At 46.7% G+C, this 19,112-nt stretch overlaps 10 protein-coding genes and 1 non-coding gene across 11 annotated transcripts; 5 read left to right on the top strand and 6 right to left on the bottom strand.

The window, feature by feature from the left end:
• Positions 1-924: 924 nt before the first annotated feature.
• GGI43DRAFT_384350 (Ribonuclease/ribotoxin) lies at positions 925-1,464 on the bottom strand (the record flags this gene model as incomplete). Its single annotated transcript, XM_083203508.1, has 3 exons — positions 925-1,139; positions 1,218-1,380; positions 1,450-1,464. The coding sequence occupies 3 exons, from the start codon at positions 1,462-1,464 to the stop codon at positions 925-927; spliced, it is 393 nt and encodes a 130-aa protein (XP_083060281.1).
• Positions 1,187-2,388, top strand: GGI43DRAFT_60795 (uncharacterized protein). Its single transcript, XM_083210072.1, has one exon. It carries the CDS (start codon positions 1,538-1,540, stop codon positions 2,228-2,230), a length of 693 nt encoding a protein of 230 aa, XP_083060280.1. The 5' UTR covers positions 1,187-1,537; the 3' UTR covers positions 2,231-2,388.
• Positions 2,389-2,984: 596 nt separating this feature from the next.
• On the bottom strand, positions 2,985-3,977 carry GGI43DRAFT_60793 (uncharacterized protein). Its single transcript, XM_083210071.1, has one exon. It carries the CDS (start codon positions 3,780-3,782, stop codon positions 3,198-3,200), a length of 585 nt encoding a protein of 194 aa, XP_083060279.1. The 5' UTR covers positions 3,783-3,977; the 3' UTR covers positions 2,985-3,197.
• Positions 3,978-4,377: 400 nt separating this feature from the next.
• On the top strand, positions 4,378-4,449 carry GGI43DRAFT_t126. Its single transcript has one exon. It is a non-coding gene; the product is annotated as a tRNA-Gln (tRNA).
• Positions 4,450-4,507: 58 nt separating this feature from the next.
• On the bottom strand, positions 4,508-6,160 carry GGI43DRAFT_61208 (V-type proton ATPase proteolipid subunit). The gene is made up of 9 exons (XM_083210074.1): positions 5,899-6,160; positions 5,746-5,810; positions 5,645-5,689; positions 5,443-5,573; positions 5,348-5,378; positions 5,197-5,279; positions 5,007-5,125; positions 4,776-4,946; positions 4,508-4,712 (listed from the first exon to the last, which is right to left on the bottom strand). The coding sequence occupies exons 4-9, from the start codon at positions 5,485-5,487 to the stop codon at positions 4,670-4,672; spliced, it is 492 nt and encodes a 163-aa protein (XP_083060278.1). The 5' UTR covers positions 5,488-5,573; positions 5,645-5,689; positions 5,746-5,810; positions 5,899-6,160; the 3' UTR covers positions 4,508-4,669.
• A 79-nt stretch (positions 6,161-6,239) lies between these two features.
• GGI43DRAFT_384347 (V-type proton ATPase proteolipid subunit) lies at positions 6,240-7,061 on the top strand (the record flags this gene model as incomplete). The annotated part of the gene is made up of 5 exons (XM_083203507.1): positions 6,240-6,277; positions 6,328-6,340; positions 6,388-6,521; positions 6,607-6,791; positions 6,916-7,061. The coding sequence occupies 5 exons, from the start codon at positions 6,240-6,242 to the stop codon at positions 7,059-7,061; spliced, it is 516 nt and encodes a 171-aa protein (XP_083060277.1).
• Positions 7,062-8,439: 1,378 nt separating this feature from the next.
• Positions 8,440-10,217, top strand: GGI43DRAFT_61341 (uncharacterized protein). Its single transcript, XM_083210075.1, has 2 exons — positions 8,440-8,728; positions 8,816-10,217. Exons 1-2 carry the CDS (start codon positions 8,539-8,541, stop codon positions 10,093-10,095), a joined length of 1,470 nt encoding a protein of 489 aa, XP_083060276.1. The 5' UTR covers positions 8,440-8,538; the 3' UTR covers positions 10,096-10,217.
• Positions 10,218-10,476: 259 nt separating this feature from the next.
• On the top strand, positions 10,477-11,744 carry GGI43DRAFT_427863 (ankyrin repeat domain-containing protein). The gene has a single exon (XM_083208886.1). The coding sequence runs from the start codon at positions 10,625-10,627 to the stop codon at positions 11,624-11,626; it is 1,002 nt and encodes a 333-aa protein (XP_083060275.1). The 5' UTR covers positions 10,477-10,624; the 3' UTR covers positions 11,627-11,744.
• A 118-nt stretch (positions 11,745-11,862) lies between these two features.
• On the bottom strand, positions 11,863-13,650 carry GGI43DRAFT_427860 (alpha-keto acid decarboxylase family protein; the record flags this gene model as incomplete). Its single annotated transcript, XM_083208885.1, has 1 exon — positions 11,863-13,650. The coding sequence occupies one exon, from the start codon at positions 13,648-13,650 to the stop codon at positions 11,863-11,865; it is 1,788 nt and encodes a 595-aa protein (XP_083060274.1).
• Positions 13,651-14,558: 908 nt separating this feature from the next.
• GGI43DRAFT_60706 (EthD domain-containing protein) lies at positions 14,559-15,309 on the bottom strand. Its single transcript, XM_083210070.1, has 2 exons — positions 15,064-15,309; positions 14,559-14,978 (listed from the first exon to the last, which is right to left on the bottom strand). Exons 1-2 carry the CDS (start codon positions 15,217-15,219, stop codon positions 14,727-14,729), a joined length of 408 nt encoding a protein of 135 aa, XP_083060273.1. The 5' UTR covers positions 15,220-15,309; the 3' UTR covers positions 14,559-14,726.
• A 546-nt stretch (positions 15,310-15,855) lies between these two features.
• On the bottom strand, positions 15,856-19,110 carry GGI43DRAFT_60692 (uncharacterized protein). Its single transcript, XM_083210069.1, has 5 exons — positions 18,869-19,110; positions 18,377-18,781; positions 17,082-18,318; positions 16,524-17,005; positions 15,856-16,469 (listed from the first exon to the last, which is right to left on the bottom strand). The coding sequence occupies exons 1-5, from the start codon at positions 19,076-19,078 to the stop codon at positions 16,380-16,382; spliced, it is 2,424 nt and encodes an 807-aa protein (XP_083060272.1). The 5' UTR covers positions 19,079-19,110; the 3' UTR covers positions 15,856-16,379.
• Positions 19,111-19,112: the final 2 nt, after the last annotated feature.

The raw sequence follows: 19,112 nt of genomic DNA, 5'->3' as shown, positions 1-19,112 counted from the left end.
ATGACTCTATAGTTAGTGTCCCCCGCCACTGTGGAGTACTGGTGGGGGATTCTTCGGTGGTTTCGATCCAGATGCCAGGGCCTCCCTTGTCAGCTGGATCTCATATCGAGAAACTGCTTGGTGAACACAGAGTCTTTGTATTGTATTGCATCAATTTGTAAGGCTATTGGTATTGGCATCTGCAAAAGAGAAGCTTTGAAAAGGCAATTGGGTTACATAAGCGGGAGTACATTGTCGATGTACCCATCTCACGTGCTGACTTGGCGAACTTTCAGTACGAGGTATTATTACCAAGTCAACCTCATCTTTGCTCTTCCTTTCTTCAACAGTTCCTCATGGCTGGCAAAATACTCCAATATCGTTGAAAGGCATTTATGCAACCTGTCAGCGTTGAACATGAATTTCAGACATGGTTCGTGAGATGAATGTGACTTTCCAAGGTAGGGCCCAAAAGTCGATCCAGCTACACAGACAGCTAATGTTAACGCAGACAAAGACTGCCGGACTTGCAAGCTTCCGTACTGATTCCTATCGATCGAGTTTTAGGTTAAGATGATGGTCTATGGAGCATCGTACTGCGTCGCTTGATCGGTTTTGTATTGAAGAAGACGTGCCAATTACTATCCAATAGCGGCAGTCACCTTCTCACCATTAAGGGCACAGGAGCGAATTGGTCCAAGGCTAATAGGGTACCCTTTGGTTCAATACGATTTTTTTTCTTGGTAAAAAAAAAAAAAAAAAGCACCGCCAACAGGCTTGCTAAAATGCAGTAGTACATATCATGCTTGGGCAACTTAATGTACAGTACTGTCAATACACAAAGGTATAGTGTCATGAATCATCCATTTTGCTCTCTTCCCAGTTTTTTTCTCCCTAATTCTCTTCTTTTCGTACACCCAGCTCTATTCCCCAGCAAGGACTCTCTTAGTCCTGCGTGCAAGCAACGAAGTCGTCGCCGCTAGCACCAGTGTGGGTGATGACGGAGTCGAAGTTGCCGTCGGAGTCGAAGATGACACGGTCGGCACCGGGGCTGCCGCCAGTGTAGACCTCGAAGCTGTTCAGGATGGGGAACTCATACCAAGGACCAGAGGTAGGGAAGGTGAAGCCCTCGTAGTCATTGTACTGGTGAGGGTAGGAGTCTGGAAAAGAGTGTCAGCATACAGCGCAACTAGCGATCCTTGCATCACGAGACCAAGGATATGTCAAAGAAGACTCACCCTCCTCAGAACCAGACTGGAACAGGCTGTATCCCTTGTTCAGGGCAGCGGTGATGTCAGACTGCCAGTAGCAGGTGCTGCCGCAAGTGTAAACACAAGAGGCACGCTTCTCGGCAGGGGCAGCAGAGACGCTGACAGCGAGGCCGGCAACGGCAGCGATGATCTGTGTTTAAATTTCGTGTCAATGACTGGGTTTTGTGTGAAGATTTTCGTCTGAATTTCTGCCACGTACCTTGGCGCTAACCATTTTGAAAGATGGAAGAGTGTTGAGAATTAGAGACTGAGACGGAGAGCAGGCTTGATTGCACGAGGATAATATCATGAACCGCATGGACGCCCTTCTACCTTTATATACTCGTCTATCTAATCGGCCCCATTACCATTACAAGTTTCCTGATAAACAGCGTTTTCCATATCAGACCGGGGACCTCCCTTGTTGGGCAGGTCGAAGCTCCAACCTCCGGGATTCTCCTCGATTCTCCTCCACGGCTCTAACTCCCGACAAGATGCTATCCCATTCATCCACACGCCCTATTGTGCACAATCATGCTCTTCGATTGGCCCCCGTGGTCTCTAAGCCACGTTCTAGCAGTCCATCGTTCGCCCTCCACGTGAAGACATCAGTGGCCGTGGTCCAGCACTGGGCAAATGTCCCCGGTATGGATTACATGCTGAATCAAGCTCGGTACCCTGATTGGGAGACCGAAGCCCGGTTGCGCGCCGTGAAGCCGGCTGGGCGGGAAGCGCGCTCAGTGGACGGAAAGACGGCACAGCAAAGGTTCCATTTTAATATTTGGCTGCCATTGTGGACTGAGGGGCTCAAGCTTGCGCGCCAGAGCGACGATCACCAGTCTACGGGATTCGTGATTCGGTATCTGCCGGTATGCCGCACGGAGGTCTCCGTAAGGATGGCACGAATAGATGATAGATGGTTGACTATCAAAAAGTGCAAAAGAGCCGGTCCAATGAGAGATATAAAAGAGTTGATGGAGGGAGGAAAAGGCTTCTATTGAGTTGTTCTGTTGTCTCATATCAGGAAGGCCAGACAAGTCTTTTGATGGTATCATTGGGTGCCATTCTCCGAGCGATGGCTAGTCTGCCGCTACCGGGCGATAACCATAAAGAGAAGGTAATCTGGCACTCGCTCCGGGATGGCGTAAATTATCCAGCTGTGGATTTTTCCGACTGGCTGCGCTTTACTCGTCTAAGGTAGGACTGCCGCCATCGAAATCCAGAGTTTTAGTTGATTGGGACTGTAAGGGTATTTTTTTCCCCCCTCTTATCCATTTGAGACCGTCTATCTGGAACTTTGGGGCTGACATAACTGATGCTAGCTGTGAAAAAAGCGATATGGCAGGGGTTTGTAGAGGGGCAGCGTGGGGACATTTTCACAAGCCTGGGAAACGAGAGGAACTTTGGGTGGCATTAATAAGAAGTGCAGAAGATGTAAACTTCCTAAGCGCGAGTATAATGAGTTTTCAAAAAGAAAAAAAAAAAGGCGGTGACAGTTGCCGGATATCCAGCCAATGTGTGTAGGTGCAACATATATATACATACGGAGTACATACGTGAGGTTTCGTTATCACTCATCTACGGCACTCTTAGGCAAATTACATCCTTGCCATTTCCCACTGCGGGCATTTAAGGCAAAATAACGCCATTGTTTATCGAAAAGGTAATTAGAGATAAGAGTACAAATATTGAAGGTTAAAAACGTTAGCATTAGGATATGGCATAAGCTAAGTGTTTAAAGAGTGGGCTTCAAATAAGAAACAAAACAAAATCCAAGTGCGCCTCTTGTTAGTTTTGACGGGTTTGAAACACAGCCGCTTTTGGTATGGACACCCAACACAACAGCAGAAATAGATATACGTTATTATTTGTCAATCTGCCTAGATAGGAAAAAAAGTACAAACTCCAACAAAGCTACCAAAATCAGGGTATCATCGCTACCTGTCATTACCACATCGCGCAGACCCGCTATTGCCGTCGTATCTTCTCACATATGGCCAACGCCGTAATCATGACCAGCGTATCAAAGTCACGGCCTCGGTCAACGTTGATCTGCAGCCATCCCTCAACTCCAACCTTGAGATCATGTGTGAATATAGCGATGAGCTCGCCGCGCTCGTCGATGAGCTTTCTATTCCGCTTAGTGGATGGATGGAACTTCTTGCCGGGCACAGAGACATGATTGGTGCGTTTCCAGGTAAACTGCTCACGCTCGCCTTTGCCCGTCTCGGCAACGATGTCGTCGCTCGAGAAAGAGACGGAAATGTTTCGCTCACAGCTGCTCTTCTTGGGCCTGAAAAAGTCTTCCCAGATGATGGGCTCGCCGCTTGTGGGATCGCCGAATCCAATCTTGCAGTGCCGCGAGAACTTGGGCATGTAGCACGAAGCCAGAATAGGCGCGGTCAGGTCAGGCCCGCTGTGCAGCGCGAGATCCGGGCGGTCCCCGGGCAGCGGCAGGCTCTTGACCTTGTAGAGAGGCTCCTCCTGGCCATCGGGTATTATTTGATAGGAGAGCTTGAAGGCGGGTCTCACAATCTGAAATAGTCGAGGCATTGTATTTGAATGGTGATATGATTTGTTGTTTGTTATAACATGATATTAGAGCTGCTGCAATATGCATTGAGAGACATCTGTGTGGCCGGCTGCCTTTTCTTTTATATGCGCCTTGTGATAGCTGAGGCTGGACAGCTTCAACTGTTTCATCATGGCTTTTGGGGCAGCGCAGGGCAGCTCAGCTTGACTCGTGGCCCATACAAGCTGGCGCCACCCGGATTTCTCGTACTCCTCGCATTCCCAGGGTTCGGTGGACTCTTGTGGTAAGGGAGAGAGCTAGTGGAGCTAGTGCCGTCCAATCAGCCAAGCAGATTAAACTGAGGCTGACAGGCAGCGAGATTTAAGATTATGGATGAGTATATACGCGTGATCAAACCGTTACAGGATCAACTAGCAGAGCGAATAAATATTTCGAAAGCTGTGTATTGCTTCAAACAGCTTGCCGGTATTTGAACTTGTCTTCCTTAAACTCCTATATGCTGTGTGGATGAAGATGTTGGAATTACGGAGACGCGGCCCACATGGCCAGCCTTCATAACCGCTAATAACATCGTCGGCCTCCATCGCCCATAGGAAGCGGATCACCGCCTCTTACGGTTCTATGGTCTAACGGTCATGACTGCGGATTCTGATTCCGCCAGCGAGGGTTCGACTCCCTCTAGAACCTAACCGTTCTCTTTTTGTTGATGTTTTTGGTGTTTTGCGGGTTGTTGGAGTTTTGCGATTTTTTTCCCTGACAGCACCACCAGCGAGGATTTGCCCTTTGGCTATCTTCGCTGGCCGCCAACGGCTTTATAGCAATTTGTGGAGCTTTATTTGTGTATATACAAGTCGTGAGACGACATTCGCCATAGTGGTTATGGATGGACGAAGAAATGGCGGTTCAATTACCCCTTGCTTCGAGAGTTGAGCAACAGGGCGATAATCAGTCTGTTATAACTCGACGTTAGTCTATGCAGCCTGTGAATGAGCACTGGGCCGCACTGTGCATACCCGTAAAGACCAAGGACTTCCGCGAAAATTAGAATGAGAATCATGCCAACATAGACTTTCGGCTGCCTCATGTATGCGCGAATACCGTTATCGCCCACGACTCCGATGCAATAGCCCGCAGCCAGGCCAGTCAAGCCGACGACCAGACCGCACGTCAAATGCATAAAGCTACTGTACTCGCAGATTAGTTATATGCTTCTAGTCAGCGAGGATTGGAGGTTATTTACATACGCGAACAAGGTATAGGCACCATTATTTGCGGAAGGAGGTTGAATGCCCTCGGCGATGAGAACCGATATGACGAGAGAGTAGACAGCAATGATACCGCACATTACAACAGGAATCAGACACTATACATAAGATGACTCAGTATATTGCGCATGGAAGAGATATACATCAGCAGATGACAGCTCGACTCTACCTTTATAACAAGATCTGGCTGGAAGGCTGCAATACCAGCAATGCTGATACCAGACTTTACAGTGCCGTACGCAGCACCGATGGCTATACACGTCCATGTCAGACTCTTTCAAATGCATTTCGGAGAGTGGCTTAGTTCGTATTCGCCTTACATCCGAAGATCATGGCTGCGGCGATACCAGTCTATGTCGTCGTATCAGTACCTGATTAATACTCATGGTTCGGGGGCAATAGGCGAGTTACTTACCATCCCTATGAAAGGGGCAAACTTGGGGGCGAGCTCAGACTCCATGATGAACAAGACGAGAACGAGATGCGATAGTTGTAAGAGCGGTTATCTGGAGATGCTGAATTGTCGTCAAGGGGCTGGGCAGAGCTCTGTAGTGGGTCATTTAAGCTGATATACCCTTCAATGTATGCTTGCCATCTATCTCCGCAAACCAGAGTACCTTTAAGATTAAATAGACGCATCTCGACAATGGCCTTTATCGCTTCTAGATATTCGTGCGGTCAGACCAGTAATTGGATGGGTATAAAGCTGAGCGCTAACCCCACTTCTAGCCAGCATGACACGTCGGGTAGCTCTCCCGGATGCGTGGCCCTACCAGGCAAAAGCTTTAATGCGAAGAATAGAGGCTTAGCGAGCTATTGTAAATACCAAAGAAGCCTAGGGCTGTCCAAGTGGAATAGGTATAGCACATACGGACGTAAATGTAGTCTCCGTAGATTGCGTGGCAAGAGGCATGTGTTTCATATGGCTGTATAGGAAATAGTACTTGGAGTTGAAATGACGTGGAACTCCAAGCGTGCTCATCTGACACCGCCAGTAGGCAACCATCTAGTATCAAATGGGTCAAATGCCCCTTGCGCTTTCGTTTGGATGCCTCCAACAATGCCTTAGGTATTTAAATATGTTTTCCATATACTCCAAAAATCCTCCTGGCGCCTCTCTATAAATCCCCGCTTGGTGAATTCTCTCAACTTCTTGTCTCGACTCTTGCTCTGATTAAGTACTGCGAACGTAGAGTTCAGCCCCATTACAAGATGTACGACCAAGATGTTTTTGCTTCGGTGGAGCGATGGTATGCAACTCTTGTCTAGATTAAATATTACATATTGCTAATGAACATAGTCCCATGTATTCTGTTAGTATTTCCGATTGTCCAAAGTTACAGTAGCTGACAGTCTGCAGTCCTTCTTCGCAGCAATGGGAATCGCATTCGCAATCATCTTCACAACATTCGGCGCAGCCTACGGCACTGCCAAATCGTCCATTGCCATTTTTTCCTGCGGTGTTCTTCATCCCGATCGGTTAATGCAGAATACGTACGTCGTCTTGAGAGGCTGATCGAGTTACGAGAGAGGCATATAATGGAGTGGCAGGTTATATTGCGGAGGCTAACAAACCCAGTCTATGCTCAATCATGGCCCAAATCCTCTCTATATATGGACTCGTCGCCGCAGTCATCATGTCCAACTCGGTCAAGGAGAAAATGGCCGCTCACACGGGTTTTATGCAGCTTGGTGCCGGAATGGCTGTTGGCCTGTGTGGGTTAGCTGCTGGTTTTGCAATTGGTATTATTGGGGATGCTGGTGGTAAGTTGAGCATTCTACACTACAGCTCTCTATTAAAGATATGGCTCTCGATTGAAGATACGGTCGCGTGCCACCTAGATTTAGCAGCTGCGATAAACTACCGGACTTTGGCTGACTGATGCAGTGCGGGCGAGTTCCCAACAACCTCGACTGTACGTAGGAATGGTTCTTATTCTTATTTTTGCCGAAGTTCTGGGCCTCTACGGTGTTATTGTCTCGATTTTGATGATTACAAAATCCAACGAAGACGTCACGGTGTGCCTATATTAAGCTGAATCGTGGTGATGGAGCTCGGAAAATGCCTGAACATACATGTATATATGTTCGGGATTGGGTAAACGGACGTTTAATATAGAACGACACCGACATATAAATGCTATGAGGTATAATATAGTCCAAGTTGAAGCTCAAGGCCCATGTCTCATACTTTATTACACAAACGTCTGTCGGATCTCGTGCCGATCGAGGTTCTACACGCGCAGAGAGAGATATGCAGCGGTGTTTCTTCAGTCTGCAGTGGAATCTACGCCTTTTGATCTTGAAAAATGCAGTACACCCACATCCGTGCGACTTGGACTAATGCCATGTAACGACCCTTTGGTTGATGGATTCTCGGCGCTGGTAAAGATGCTGCTGCTTATCCGTTAGCCCTTGTCATTGACGTGGAGCGGCCCGTCCCCACAAACCTCGGAGAGTTAGGTCTCGGGCCGCAGATCAAAGAGTGGACCGTCAGACTCGATCACAAAAGATCTGGCTGTTTGCTGGAATCTGAGCGGCATGCTGCGGATGTGTTTTTCTTCCCATTTTGCAGAGTGCAGCGTCGTGGTGTACAAAGACAGGCTATCGAGCCAGTGACTTTATTGGACAATATTTTTGGCGATTTATGCATGCGTGGCATAAATGATATTACGTGGCTATGCAAAGATATTACTAAGACGACCGCAATAATGCATCTTTGCTTTTTATGGGATGAAATTTTGACGTTTGGTATCACGTTGGTCTACATAATACTGGCAGGTGCTCTGCATGCATGGCGTACTTAGCGTAGGTGAAATAAAATTGACATTTCAGCCCTGGGCAAATTTTCACTCTTGGTTTAATAGAAGAAGATGCGAAAAACGGCTAGATCTACACAATCCAATTCGTACGAGCATCCCAGCAGGATACAGTAATATCGCTTGGTTTGTTTGTTTGTTTGTTAGGCTAGACGAGGTGCAAGGCTTTGGTCATTTCAGCTCTCTATGCTTAATTGGTCCTCCGTCCTCTCGCCTCGCCCTGCTTACATTGTTCTTCTACCCCCTTCAGTTTGCTTCCCTGCGGCTGTGCTCTAGCCTTCAGCTCAGCTGGCTCCCGGGGCCTGAGATGGTTCATGCCCTTGCATATCCACCGAGACATCGATTTCTGTCCGATTTTGCATCGCAGTCTATCAGCACGCCGGCTACTGGCATCCCCAGCTGTCTTACATTCTTGAGAGTTAATGTAGTTGGATAGTGAGTATGTGCTCCAGTGCTATTTATTTCGTCCTATGCCTCTTCTTTTACAGTCTTTGAGATTATTTGTTAGGCAATCTGATGTTTTAGGTGCAGTATCACCAGAATCATACTACGCTCCCGATCGCACAAGATTGCTCGCCAAAATCGACAACTAGCCTCTACAAAAGTGTTTCCTTTCCACCACAAGCTACAAATACTACTACCGAAGCTTTGAACTTCTTTACAAGTGTCTGAAACACTGATTCAATAAAGCAATGTTTCGAGGGGCTGGGTCAAGGCTCAGACGCAAAGTTCCTGGAAATGGCCCATTGCATGAAAACCGTGTGGGCCGTCCTATGGTCCGATATCTCTTGGATTCATATACCATACAACAGATTCAAAAGCTTTTTAAAGAAGAAGCAAGCGCACTGGCATTTTCATCTTCTTTACTATCTCCCGGAGAGAGTAAGTATCTGTCCCCGTGGTCCAGCAGCCCACGATATGCCAAGAGAAGTTCTTGGAGCACCATAACTAATATACACACTATTATAGCATTAGCAAACGAAGATGAGAGTGACGAAGATTCGACACTAATCGAATCAGAACCCAAGCTAAGGCCTGCGGCTTCAAGAACGGCTTACGAGTCCAATACAATGCCGTCCTGCCCGGACACTGCTAGTAGAGCTTCTGTGTCTAGCAATACGATGCCTTCTTTGGACATGGCCATTGGCGGAAGCCCTAACGATAGTGATATTGCATTTTCGGTCAACACCATGGTTCCTCAGAGACAAGAAATGTCCACGACAGAAAAAGAGCTTTCAAATCTTACAAACGGGAAGACTACTGGTAATTCCGAAAATTTAAACGTAGAGACGTCTCTAGAGAAGCGTAAAGAATACACCTGCGGCTTTTGCAGCGAGTACGGAATCCATAAAAAACTCTCAAGACCAAGCGACTTGGGGCGTCACTTGGAAAACACGCATCACACCAACAATCTGTGGGTCTGCCCCAAGCCAAACTGTCGGAGAGTCTTTCAGTGGCTAGGAGCCTTCAAAGAGCACGCCAGAAATTATCACAAAAAACGCATCAGGATTTGTGACGCCGAGATTATTATGCTTTGTCCTCAGACTGTCTTTGCGTGCGGCTTTGAAGGCTGCAACCAGGTTTTTGAAGCACCATCGGAATTTGAAGCGAGCACAACAAAGGACAAGTTTATCGCCCACATCCTTGGCCATTTTCGGGGCAACATTGAAGAGCCTAAAGTATGGACTTTTACGCTCAGGATGCGTAACCTGCTTAGCCAAGATGGCCTGTCCAACGTTTGGCCGCCCACGTCACTGTCATACGAGCAGAATCTTGGGCTCAACTGGGATGCTCAGTCGGGTAGCGTGCTTCAAAAGCTTCTGGAGACGAGACACTTTGGCAGTGTCAGCTCTTTGATTCGAAATGCTATTGCTTTGGGATCAATCCCTTGCAGAGAGGTTCAACTTGCCCGAGGTAACGCTGTCCTGCCAATTCTTAGTCAATGCCAGGCAGAGATACATCGGATTGATATGATTGCCGTTCAGGCCACTTTTGTGCCAATAAAAGCTGCCAATAATACTGCAGATTCTGTCACCACAAACTGCAGAGCATCGTTAATTGCTTCAGACCCCGCTGATGCGCCAGTCGGTGCCTATCAGCTGCAGCATTTGCATCAGGACTCGATGGAGGAGATACTAGACTCTATTAATGTACAGCCCATAGAGCAACAATACCTTTCGGAAGACTTCACAAACCCAATGGAGTGGATTGAAGGTCATGACGGTGAAGAAGGCGATGACGTTATTTAGTGTTTCACTGTACGTACGGCATGGACCATTTACACAAACTGATTATTTCCCCATTCTTGGATATTATTTTGCAGTGCATCATACATAGCTAGGCGAGGTTGGGTTTTGTTGCAGTAGAATGATTTTTATCGGACTTTTTTCTGCTTTTTCTTGTACTCTTAGGCCAATAATATATGCCATTTGGCCTTCACTTTTCTTTGAGTATTTGTATCTACTTGTCATTTGTGGATAGAGTCAACGTCACATGGCTGCCCTGGAGCCGTGCACCAAACTTAATTCATATCTCTTTCACGACGTGAATCCCTCTTTATTTCTCTTTCCCTTTCATTGTCTCTTTCTTTCTCTCCGTTTTTCGGTTTTTTTCAGCTTCAGACAACCGAACAGCAGGAACATGCATGTATAAAACACGCCATCTTTCTTCATGGAGTTACACCCTCTATGGCAAAATAACAATGCTTGGTCGATACCCCTTCCATTAACTTTTGCTCCAAGTTAACCTTTCCTTCAGCTTTTGATTTCTACTCGCAAAATGATTTCTTCTGATTCTCACGAAATTCGAGTTTACGACCATTACGATGTTTTACCTCCAGCGCTTGATCTCTATCCCACAATAGCCTCTCCTGATTCTCGCAAAGTCCGAGCCAGCAACAATCTCGATGCTTTGCCCAGCGAAATCCTAGAAATGATTGTATATAAAACGATTAAGAATCCATTCGACATTTACACCATCTTGGCCAATGTTCGGATAATCTCACGCATTGCTCGAACTTGTAAGCGTTTATATTCCGTTGCCGACCCGATCCTGTACAGATGGAACATTTGCCACGGCCGCTGCTCCGGCCTCTTCTGGGCCGCTAGGAAGAATCGAGTCGATATATTCAAGCGATTTGTGGACAGTGGAGCATCAGTCAATATGGTAGTTACCGATCGGACTCCTGTAATGACCGCGATAACCTTTTGCAGTGTCGATATTGTGCGCTATCTGCTGACTCGCCCCGACGTCGATTGGAACCGAAAAAGTATACACCATGGCATGGTAGCGCTGCATGCGGCCATGGCATGTCCAACTGAAATCACCCAGCTGCTGTTGAATTGCAAGAGTGTGTCGATAGATGAGAAAACCGGGTGGGAGAGACATACTGCACTCCACTATGCTTCAGAAAAGAATATGGCTTCCGAGGCAAAGATTCTGCTGGACAGGGGTGCCAATCCGGATGCTCGAAATCATCGGGGCTGGTCGCCGCTCAATTTTGCAGCAGCTCGGGGAAACACAGAGATGGTCCGCCTACTCCTCGAGACCGGCAAAGTCGATGTCAACCTTTGTCCCGAAGATGGTCAGCCGCCTCTAGCCGCAGCAGCTGTCAAGGGGTACAATAACATATTCGATATGCTCATTTCACACCCCGATATTGATATTGAGATTGCCTTGAGCTGTGACTATACAAAGAAAAATATAAACGAGATATCTCCTGATTTGTTTAACCGTCTAGTCATGGAATTGGCAGGGATAACAGAAGGCAACGGGCAGTGAATTCGGGAATATTGAACGGCTACTCTCCTATTTTCTACGTGTTTCATCAACTGTCCGTATAGCATTGTCTATCAAAGTTTAGATGGGCTGAATAGTATCTGGCATAAGCGACGACTCTTTTCATGACTGTACTTCTGATATATGAGGAACTCGAGATATTATTACATCATTATCAACTGTCATTTGTGTGACTGATCAAATTGTATTCTTGAGAAAATATAACACAGAAAAATTGACTAATGTTTCCCGTTCGTTTTGTTCCTGTTAGCCACAAGTGAAGCAAGGTTCTTAAGATGAGGAGGAGCGTCCTCCAAGCCCATAAAGACCTCTATTAGAGCCAAGCCTTTGCCTTTCTGTACATCCTTGCGTGCCAAAGCACTTCGCAGCTCCCCCCAATTCTTCGCTTGCTCTGCTATCACAGGGTACTCGGGATCGTCGAGTGGCGCTCCGAAAAAGCTCAGAGCTTGAGTGTATCTCCATGGCTGGATACCGTTGTAGTCTTCATTAAACCCATGAATATATCTTTCGACTGTGTAACCATCGTTGTTGATTACAATGATGGTGGCATCAAGTCGGTTCCTGATTATATCGCTGATACCTTGAACAGACATTTGGAGGCTTCCGTCCCCTATGAATAGAATAGATCGGCCTGAAAACCCAGCGGCCTCTTTGGAACCATCCCTGCGCTGCTCTCGACGAGCTAGAGCGGCCCCTTGTAACGCTGGGAGCGTGTAGCCGATGGAAAGCCACAGACCTGAGTTTATAAAGGTAACATTGTCTGGTAATATCATGTTACAAGCGCCGGCAAAGGCTGTTCCGGCTTCCACAACAACGATATCCCCAGATTGGAGATATTGAGACATTCGTAACCAAAAGACATCATGATCAATCACCGCATTGTCGTCTGAAGGTTTAAGATTTTCGAGCAGATGAGGTGCGTAAGACGGGGCTCGATTGAATGGATGCGTAGGAAGCTTTGTCGCGCTGATACTTTTCAGGAGCTTGGCCATGAACGACTTGGGGGAAAAGGCACGGCCAGAGGTGTCCAAATTCTGGCCAAAAAACTTGACCGAGTGCTGGTCGATTGTTATCGTAGCATCTGCCTTGGGAGCAGCCGTGAAACCCCATGAGTTGACATCGGAATGCAAAGGACCGAAATCCAAAATAAGATCAGCGCTATCGACTTGCTGCTTGAAGCTTGCGTCTCCAACAGCTCCAACGTAGACACCTTGATAGTTGGGTAGAGTTTCATTAACGACGCCCTTTCCAAAAGCCATAGAAACCGTAGGGAACCCAGTCAGCCGCACAAATTCATTTATTTCTTCAGTTACTCGAAAGCGAGCGGCCAATCCTCCCACGAAAATCAGCGGCTTTGTAGACTTTTGAATTGCCGCTACGATTGAGGACACAGCTTTGGCCTCGTACTCTTCGTCATATCCGGGCACTGACAGATCGATGGGTGATGTAGGAGTAGGCACTTTGGCATGCACTAGGTTTGTGGGAAGTTCAATATACACGGGCCGGCTTTGTATAACACAGGCCTTTAGAGTTGCGTCGACCAAAGCTGGTGCCGAGTCGACATCGATCAGATTAGCCTGGGCGGCAGTCACCCATTTGTTCATCTCTGAGAAAACCCGGTGATTACCGTCGCCCAATGTATGATGCAAGCAGGCACCAGCTTCTTGGGCAGCCGTAAGAGGGGTTCCAACAAGATGCACAATGGGGGACTTTTCGCCATATGCGCCTCCAATAGCATTGATGGCGGAGAGATCGCCTACACCGTAGGAGGTACATATGGCCGATATTCCTTTGACTCTTCCATAGCCGTCGGCAGCGTAGCCTGAGTTGAGCTCGTTTGCATTTCCAACCCAAGTGAGGCCTGCTGGTTTGATTCGGTCGAGAATAGTGAGGTTATAATCTCCAGGAACTCCGTGAACAGCTCCAAGGCCGAGTTGGACCAGCCTTCTGAAGATGTAATCCGCCAGGTCAATCTGCTCCTGGCCTTCTGAGTTGGTGTTCGCCATGGTATTGTGATTATTTTATCCCCAGGAAATAAGAAGATAAAAGAATAGAAAGAAAATGCTATTGTCGATGCACAGAGATAAGGTTTGCGTTGAGCGCTTCACGTGGCAGTAGCAACTGCTACAACGTTCATGTATACACCGCCTGGCAATATAGAGAGCTCGCGAATAATTTCCAGAATTAAATCCATTTTCAAACAATGTCCAACGCTCCTATTATACTTTTCCGTTCTTCGAAATGTCCCAGCTCTCTTGGCGGATAGTCGGGTCAGCGAAACACCTCCCCTCCCTCCTCCCCCACCTTATACCGAATGCATTACCATCACCCCGATCACGCCGGAGTTAAACAAGACGATTTATAGTCTTGGATAGCGCGATTATTTTGTTATTTCCGGGGTTCAAAAACGCCTTTTAAAGATCTTTCTGATTAATTCGGGTCCCAAGGGCGCGGGATACACTTGTCGTCATTGCCGGTAGGAGTCGGTTCAAGATTCGCAAGTATTATCTAAGATGGCTAGTATAGCAGCAGCAATCTTAGAAAAGTCGAGGTAAGATTGCGTGTTAGATTCAGCCACCGAATGGATAAGTCAGCTGTGTATACTAATCCGTATCAGTAGCAATGATGACAAGAGTCTACAATGGGTACGAATTGCTCAGATTTTGTTTGGCTGTTGACAAAAGAAAGGCGCAAATACCGCCGTAAATACAGAGCACATCGATTCCTTTTATCAACTTCCCATCTCCCGTTTTGTTCGCTGTTGATAATTCTGGCTGCTTTGTCGACAACTCAGCTCAACTGAGTAGAGACTACGCATTCAATCAGCACTGCCGTCATTCGAAGTCTGAAAAAACAAAACGAATAGTGTCGGTATTCTATAATACGTCTATTAGCACTTGATTAGTGCTGCTAAAGCGACTTGTGTCTTCATAGAGTTTCATGTCTCTGACCACCTCTTAAATAATAGAAGGCAGCCCCACCATCTCAGATACAGCAAACGCCCAGTGACCTAATAAGGCAAATGGAGGATCCGAGTCTTAAGCGTTCTCTCGAGTGTTCCGGCTCTCCCAAAAAGAAACTTTCAGTTCGTGTACTGTCGTCCACCTGCCAGCAGCACGAATTCGTCGCTTACGGCAAACTGTGACTTTTGGCCATTGGCGAAATTTTTTTCGTCGGGGCCAAGCGTTTTCTCATACTCTGGATCTGCAAATGACGCAACAAGCGATTCCATGTTAGGGAAGACGAAGGTTGTGATTGCGTCGCAGTTGATGAATGATGCCTTGTCGCCAAAGGCTGCTTGGGTAACTGCCCTCTCAGCCTCGGTATTGAAATGCTATTTCGTGGTCAGCGGTGAATTCTGCGGAGAGATTGGCTTTACCCTCTTAAAAGGAGCAGAAAGCTAGAAACATAATACGTACAATGGAATAATCGAGCACGCCGTGTCGCTTACAGAACTCGAGGGCCATGGGAGCGTGAACTTCAGTGTAATACTTCCGAAACTCATCATCGGTCAGTCCATCTTTCTTGGAGACTAGAAATGTAGCCTTGGCGACCTGTCGAAATGTGCCTGCCATGGTGGATATAGAGCTTTGGGGATGAGAAAAGATGACAGTTTCAATTTCTGAATGATGGACTCAACTACCAACGCTATCTTCTCGAGCCTTTTATATGCACTTACAGAGCTCATTTCTTAAGAGATTCATCTATTTCCAGGGGCAGATTCCACGACAAGGTACTTTGTACTCCTACTATAAATGTCTAGACTGCCGAGGTGCCTTGTTTGGGACTTCATGGGGTCCCGGATTGTATTAGCATCCCGACGTGTAATTCCTGTTACAGCACTGGCTCCAGTTCAAGAAAGCCATTCGGACTTTTGTAAATCTAGAAATAGCTTATCAAGCATATTGATGATGGCTCATGATTGGATTATTAATCTGAACATTAACATTGGCTTTGAAGATATATTGAGGTAATAAACTTTGGTAATGAAAATGCTGATGTATGAAACTAAATCGCAACAAAGCTGTCTTATAAGCTCTCGGAGCACGATTTGGCGGATCTCGCTAGCCTGAAAATGGCTAGAGTCCCGAGCAATGACTGTGTCTATTATTGATCATATCGCCTGGCAGAGCTGCTGCTGAACATGAGATACGCTTTCAATTCGGCTCAATCTACCTCATGAGCCTCTAACGGTTGTTTGTTGGGTCTGGAGATTTGCAACTTCCGACACTTGTGCTCTTTTCCGTGTAGCTGCGGACATGCGGGCTGCGGGTTATGTCGGTGGCTGCAATATACGAGAAGCAAGTCCGCAATGTAACAGGATCGCAAACTGAAAATAAAATGCACACACAAGCTGACAGTATGAACGTTGTCATACTAAATTATGCAAGCTAAGCGAGAGATGTTGGATAAGCTGCGATGCGCAGGACTGGCGATTTGTGTACCGATTGTTTGCCTGCAAATTTCACAGGGCTTTTTTCTTTTTGGACGATGTCGCTGGACTGACTACCTCGGCGGTGCCAAGCGGAGGTAATCGGTGGAGAACACCGAAAGACTTGGAGTACTCTGTGGAGCAAAAGAGAAAGAGAAAAAGGAACCGCAGGGTGAGTTCGCCTATATACAAAACAACCAAGGCTGCTGCTTTTGTATGCTTATAGTTACAGGTTTGTGTCATTAAAATCTCCAGATTATTCCATGTTACTTTTCTTTCTTTCTCGCCGGATGTTTGTCAAGCTTAGCAGTTTGGAAATCCAGGCAAGGGAAATCCCGATTCGTCCCACACGTCGTCCAGCCCGACAGCGAGATCGAACGGATCGTTTCCAATCTATTGTAAAATTAACACAGCGTCAGCTAGCAGTATCGAGGATTTTAAACTTACATCAGGATAACTGCTGTCGAGCCACACTGAAGTAGGAAGGCCATTTCCGTCCGAGGAAGACGGCGGACAGGCGGCAGCCTGGATATGATAAGTAGTTAGCAAGGATTGCGACAGAGACAAAACCACAAGTTCGGGGAATGAATATGGAAGTGAACAATATATAGTCGTGGGATTAACTGTAGAGCTTACGTTTGTCTGGTTGACGATATCCTGAGTAATTGCCTGCTGCTGAGCAAGATCTGAAGGCTGTCGCATCCATACATTCTTGTAGTACAAGTCGAGAAATCTGCGCGCGCAAGACGACTTGGCCGTCTGTCGAGACTCTTTCCCCAGATGTACCTTGATAAGCATAATAGCCGTGCACACGAGGAAAAAGATCCAAGGATCAGCGAAACGTAGATATTTGTCTTCTATTATGGGAAGACACTGCTCAAGCAGATCCACGGTCGACATGGCATTTGCCATGACGATACTAGCCGAGCCTATTTACAAGTTAGCCTTGCGGCAATCATGCTATACGTGTGATTTTTCAGAGAGGAAGAACGTAGTGCGACTAGCCTTCTGGTTGTAACAGAGTGATGCGAGTTATATGCAACGACGCAACATAAAGATCTTCTCGTAACTGTGCTAGACTCTGCACACCTAAATTCACAAGCCCAATATTCGAAAGGAGTATTTCGCGTGATGTTTGATAACAAATATTCTCTGAAAGCGAATATCTGCCATCATCCCTATCGATATACGGTCGATGCAAAGCCAAAAGACACTCTTTGAGCTGAAACTCCAACATTGAAAAGGTCAAGAAGAGATATGGGTCTCTTTTGTCGCCAGTCTTGTAAATTCCCCAGGGTGGGAGATCATTGATTGCCTTTGTAATCTCATGAGTATAGCGCAAGACTTCGTCATAATCGGGAATCTTGAAAATCCCTGATCCAAAAAGTCGACGTGATATCTCGAGGCGGAGTGACCAACTTCGAAAGCTATGGAATTGATAGGAAGACTCGGTGTAATAATTTGGCACTCTTTCAATGGGAGAATGCACAGTTGCATCGTCAAAATCTTCGTCTGCAAGATTGATAGGCGCCTCGACGTCGCATTCAATGTTGTGGAGAAGAGTAAGTAGGCCGCATTCAAACGAGTTTTGAAGCTCTAGTTCGCGAACAGTAAACCATATCCGTTTCTTCATCTCTCTTATGAAAAGCGTATCTGTCAGAGGAGGGTTACGATGCAGCCCATCCGTGATAGCATCTTGAATTAGAGAGCCAGTATCTTTCCAAAACCTCTTCTTGTTAACCATGTTCATCCTTCTGGCAATGTATATTAAGCAGGACACTTGATAGTGCACAAGCTTGCGATGCTTTGAGCTCTGTAGCCTTAGCCAATCGTCAACAGCAGCAATCCATTGCTCAGACATGTGTCGATAGACAGCTGGAATTGGCGAAGAACCAGCGATTTGAGAAGAAGCACTGATTGAAACAGCCAGCATGGAGAGAATCATGGCTGCCATTGTAGGATATCTCGTTCTTCCAGGTGTCCAAAAATTCATATATTCCCTGCTGAAAGTTGGAACATGTACGATACGATGGAGTTGCTCAAAATTATTGAGGTATATCGCAACTAGTGCATCTGTGTCGCCCTTTGGTGGTAAAAGGTTAGCTATTAGGGGCTGCTCCTGAGACGCCATCTTCAGTCTCCAGCTGTCATCTCTGGCTGATTTGTTCTTCTTGATGTAGATTCCATAGGGCTTGAGCCATTGATCAGCTGTTTCCTTGATAAATGGGAAAAGTTGTGGAATCTGTCACGCCATGTCAGCTGCCAACCTGCGTTAAAAAGACTAAATTGCTGGGCATTACCTCTGAGAAGAATCGTAGCAGAGTATGCCGTCTATAGTATCCCCGAGGGGATTTGTCTCTGGGATCAGATGGGCTGTCATTATTAGTATTGATGAGATTCCGACTGTTCGAAATGGCTTCCTTGGCCTCTATCTCCTCGCTTCTCTTGGAGACATCATCGACTTGAACATCTCCGACAAAGCCCTCTCGTCCCTGCTGAGGAGTAGGCCTTGAGAGCAGTTCTCTCAGCTGAAAAACTTCACTCCGAAGATTTAAAATCTCGGAATGGTTGGATTTGATCTGTTCCAGCTGCGCGCTGTGGTCAACCGGCGGTAAACCAAGCCTTGGTTTGGTTTCAAACTCGCATTGGTCTGCCCTTCCCGTCCTTATGCACCTACGGCAAGGCCGGTTTCGGTCACAGGAAAGCTACAATCAAGTCAATTATTAGAAAAACATTCTGGGTGAGATCATATTTGAGAATCGTAGCGTTTCTCCCATCCTTCTTTGCATTACCTTTTTCCTTCTGCACTCACCGCAGCTCAGCTGAAGACGCTTCTTCCTGGTGCGTCCATCCTCGGCAATAGCCTTTGAGCTTGCCGCTGCAGCTGGAGCTTCCAAATCGCCAGATCCTTTATCTGATCCGAGCTCGGCTATCGTCGGAGCCGGGTACACCCTTTCCGGACCATCAGGCATCGTCAATGGATCAAAAATTTGTCCCTGCATTGAAATTCACGTTCCATCTTCATATTAAAGTCGA

The sequence above is a fragment of the Trichoderma evansii genome (genome assembly GCF_050947405.1).
Source record: "Trichoderma evansii strain SZMC 28006 chromosome Unknown GGI43scaffold_11, whole genome shotgun sequence".
NCBI classification, from domain to species: Eukaryota; Fungi; Ascomycota; class Sordariomycetes; order Hypocreales; family Hypocreaceae; genus Trichoderma; species Trichoderma evansii.
This window is presented reverse-complemented; position numbering and strand designations above follow the sequence as displayed.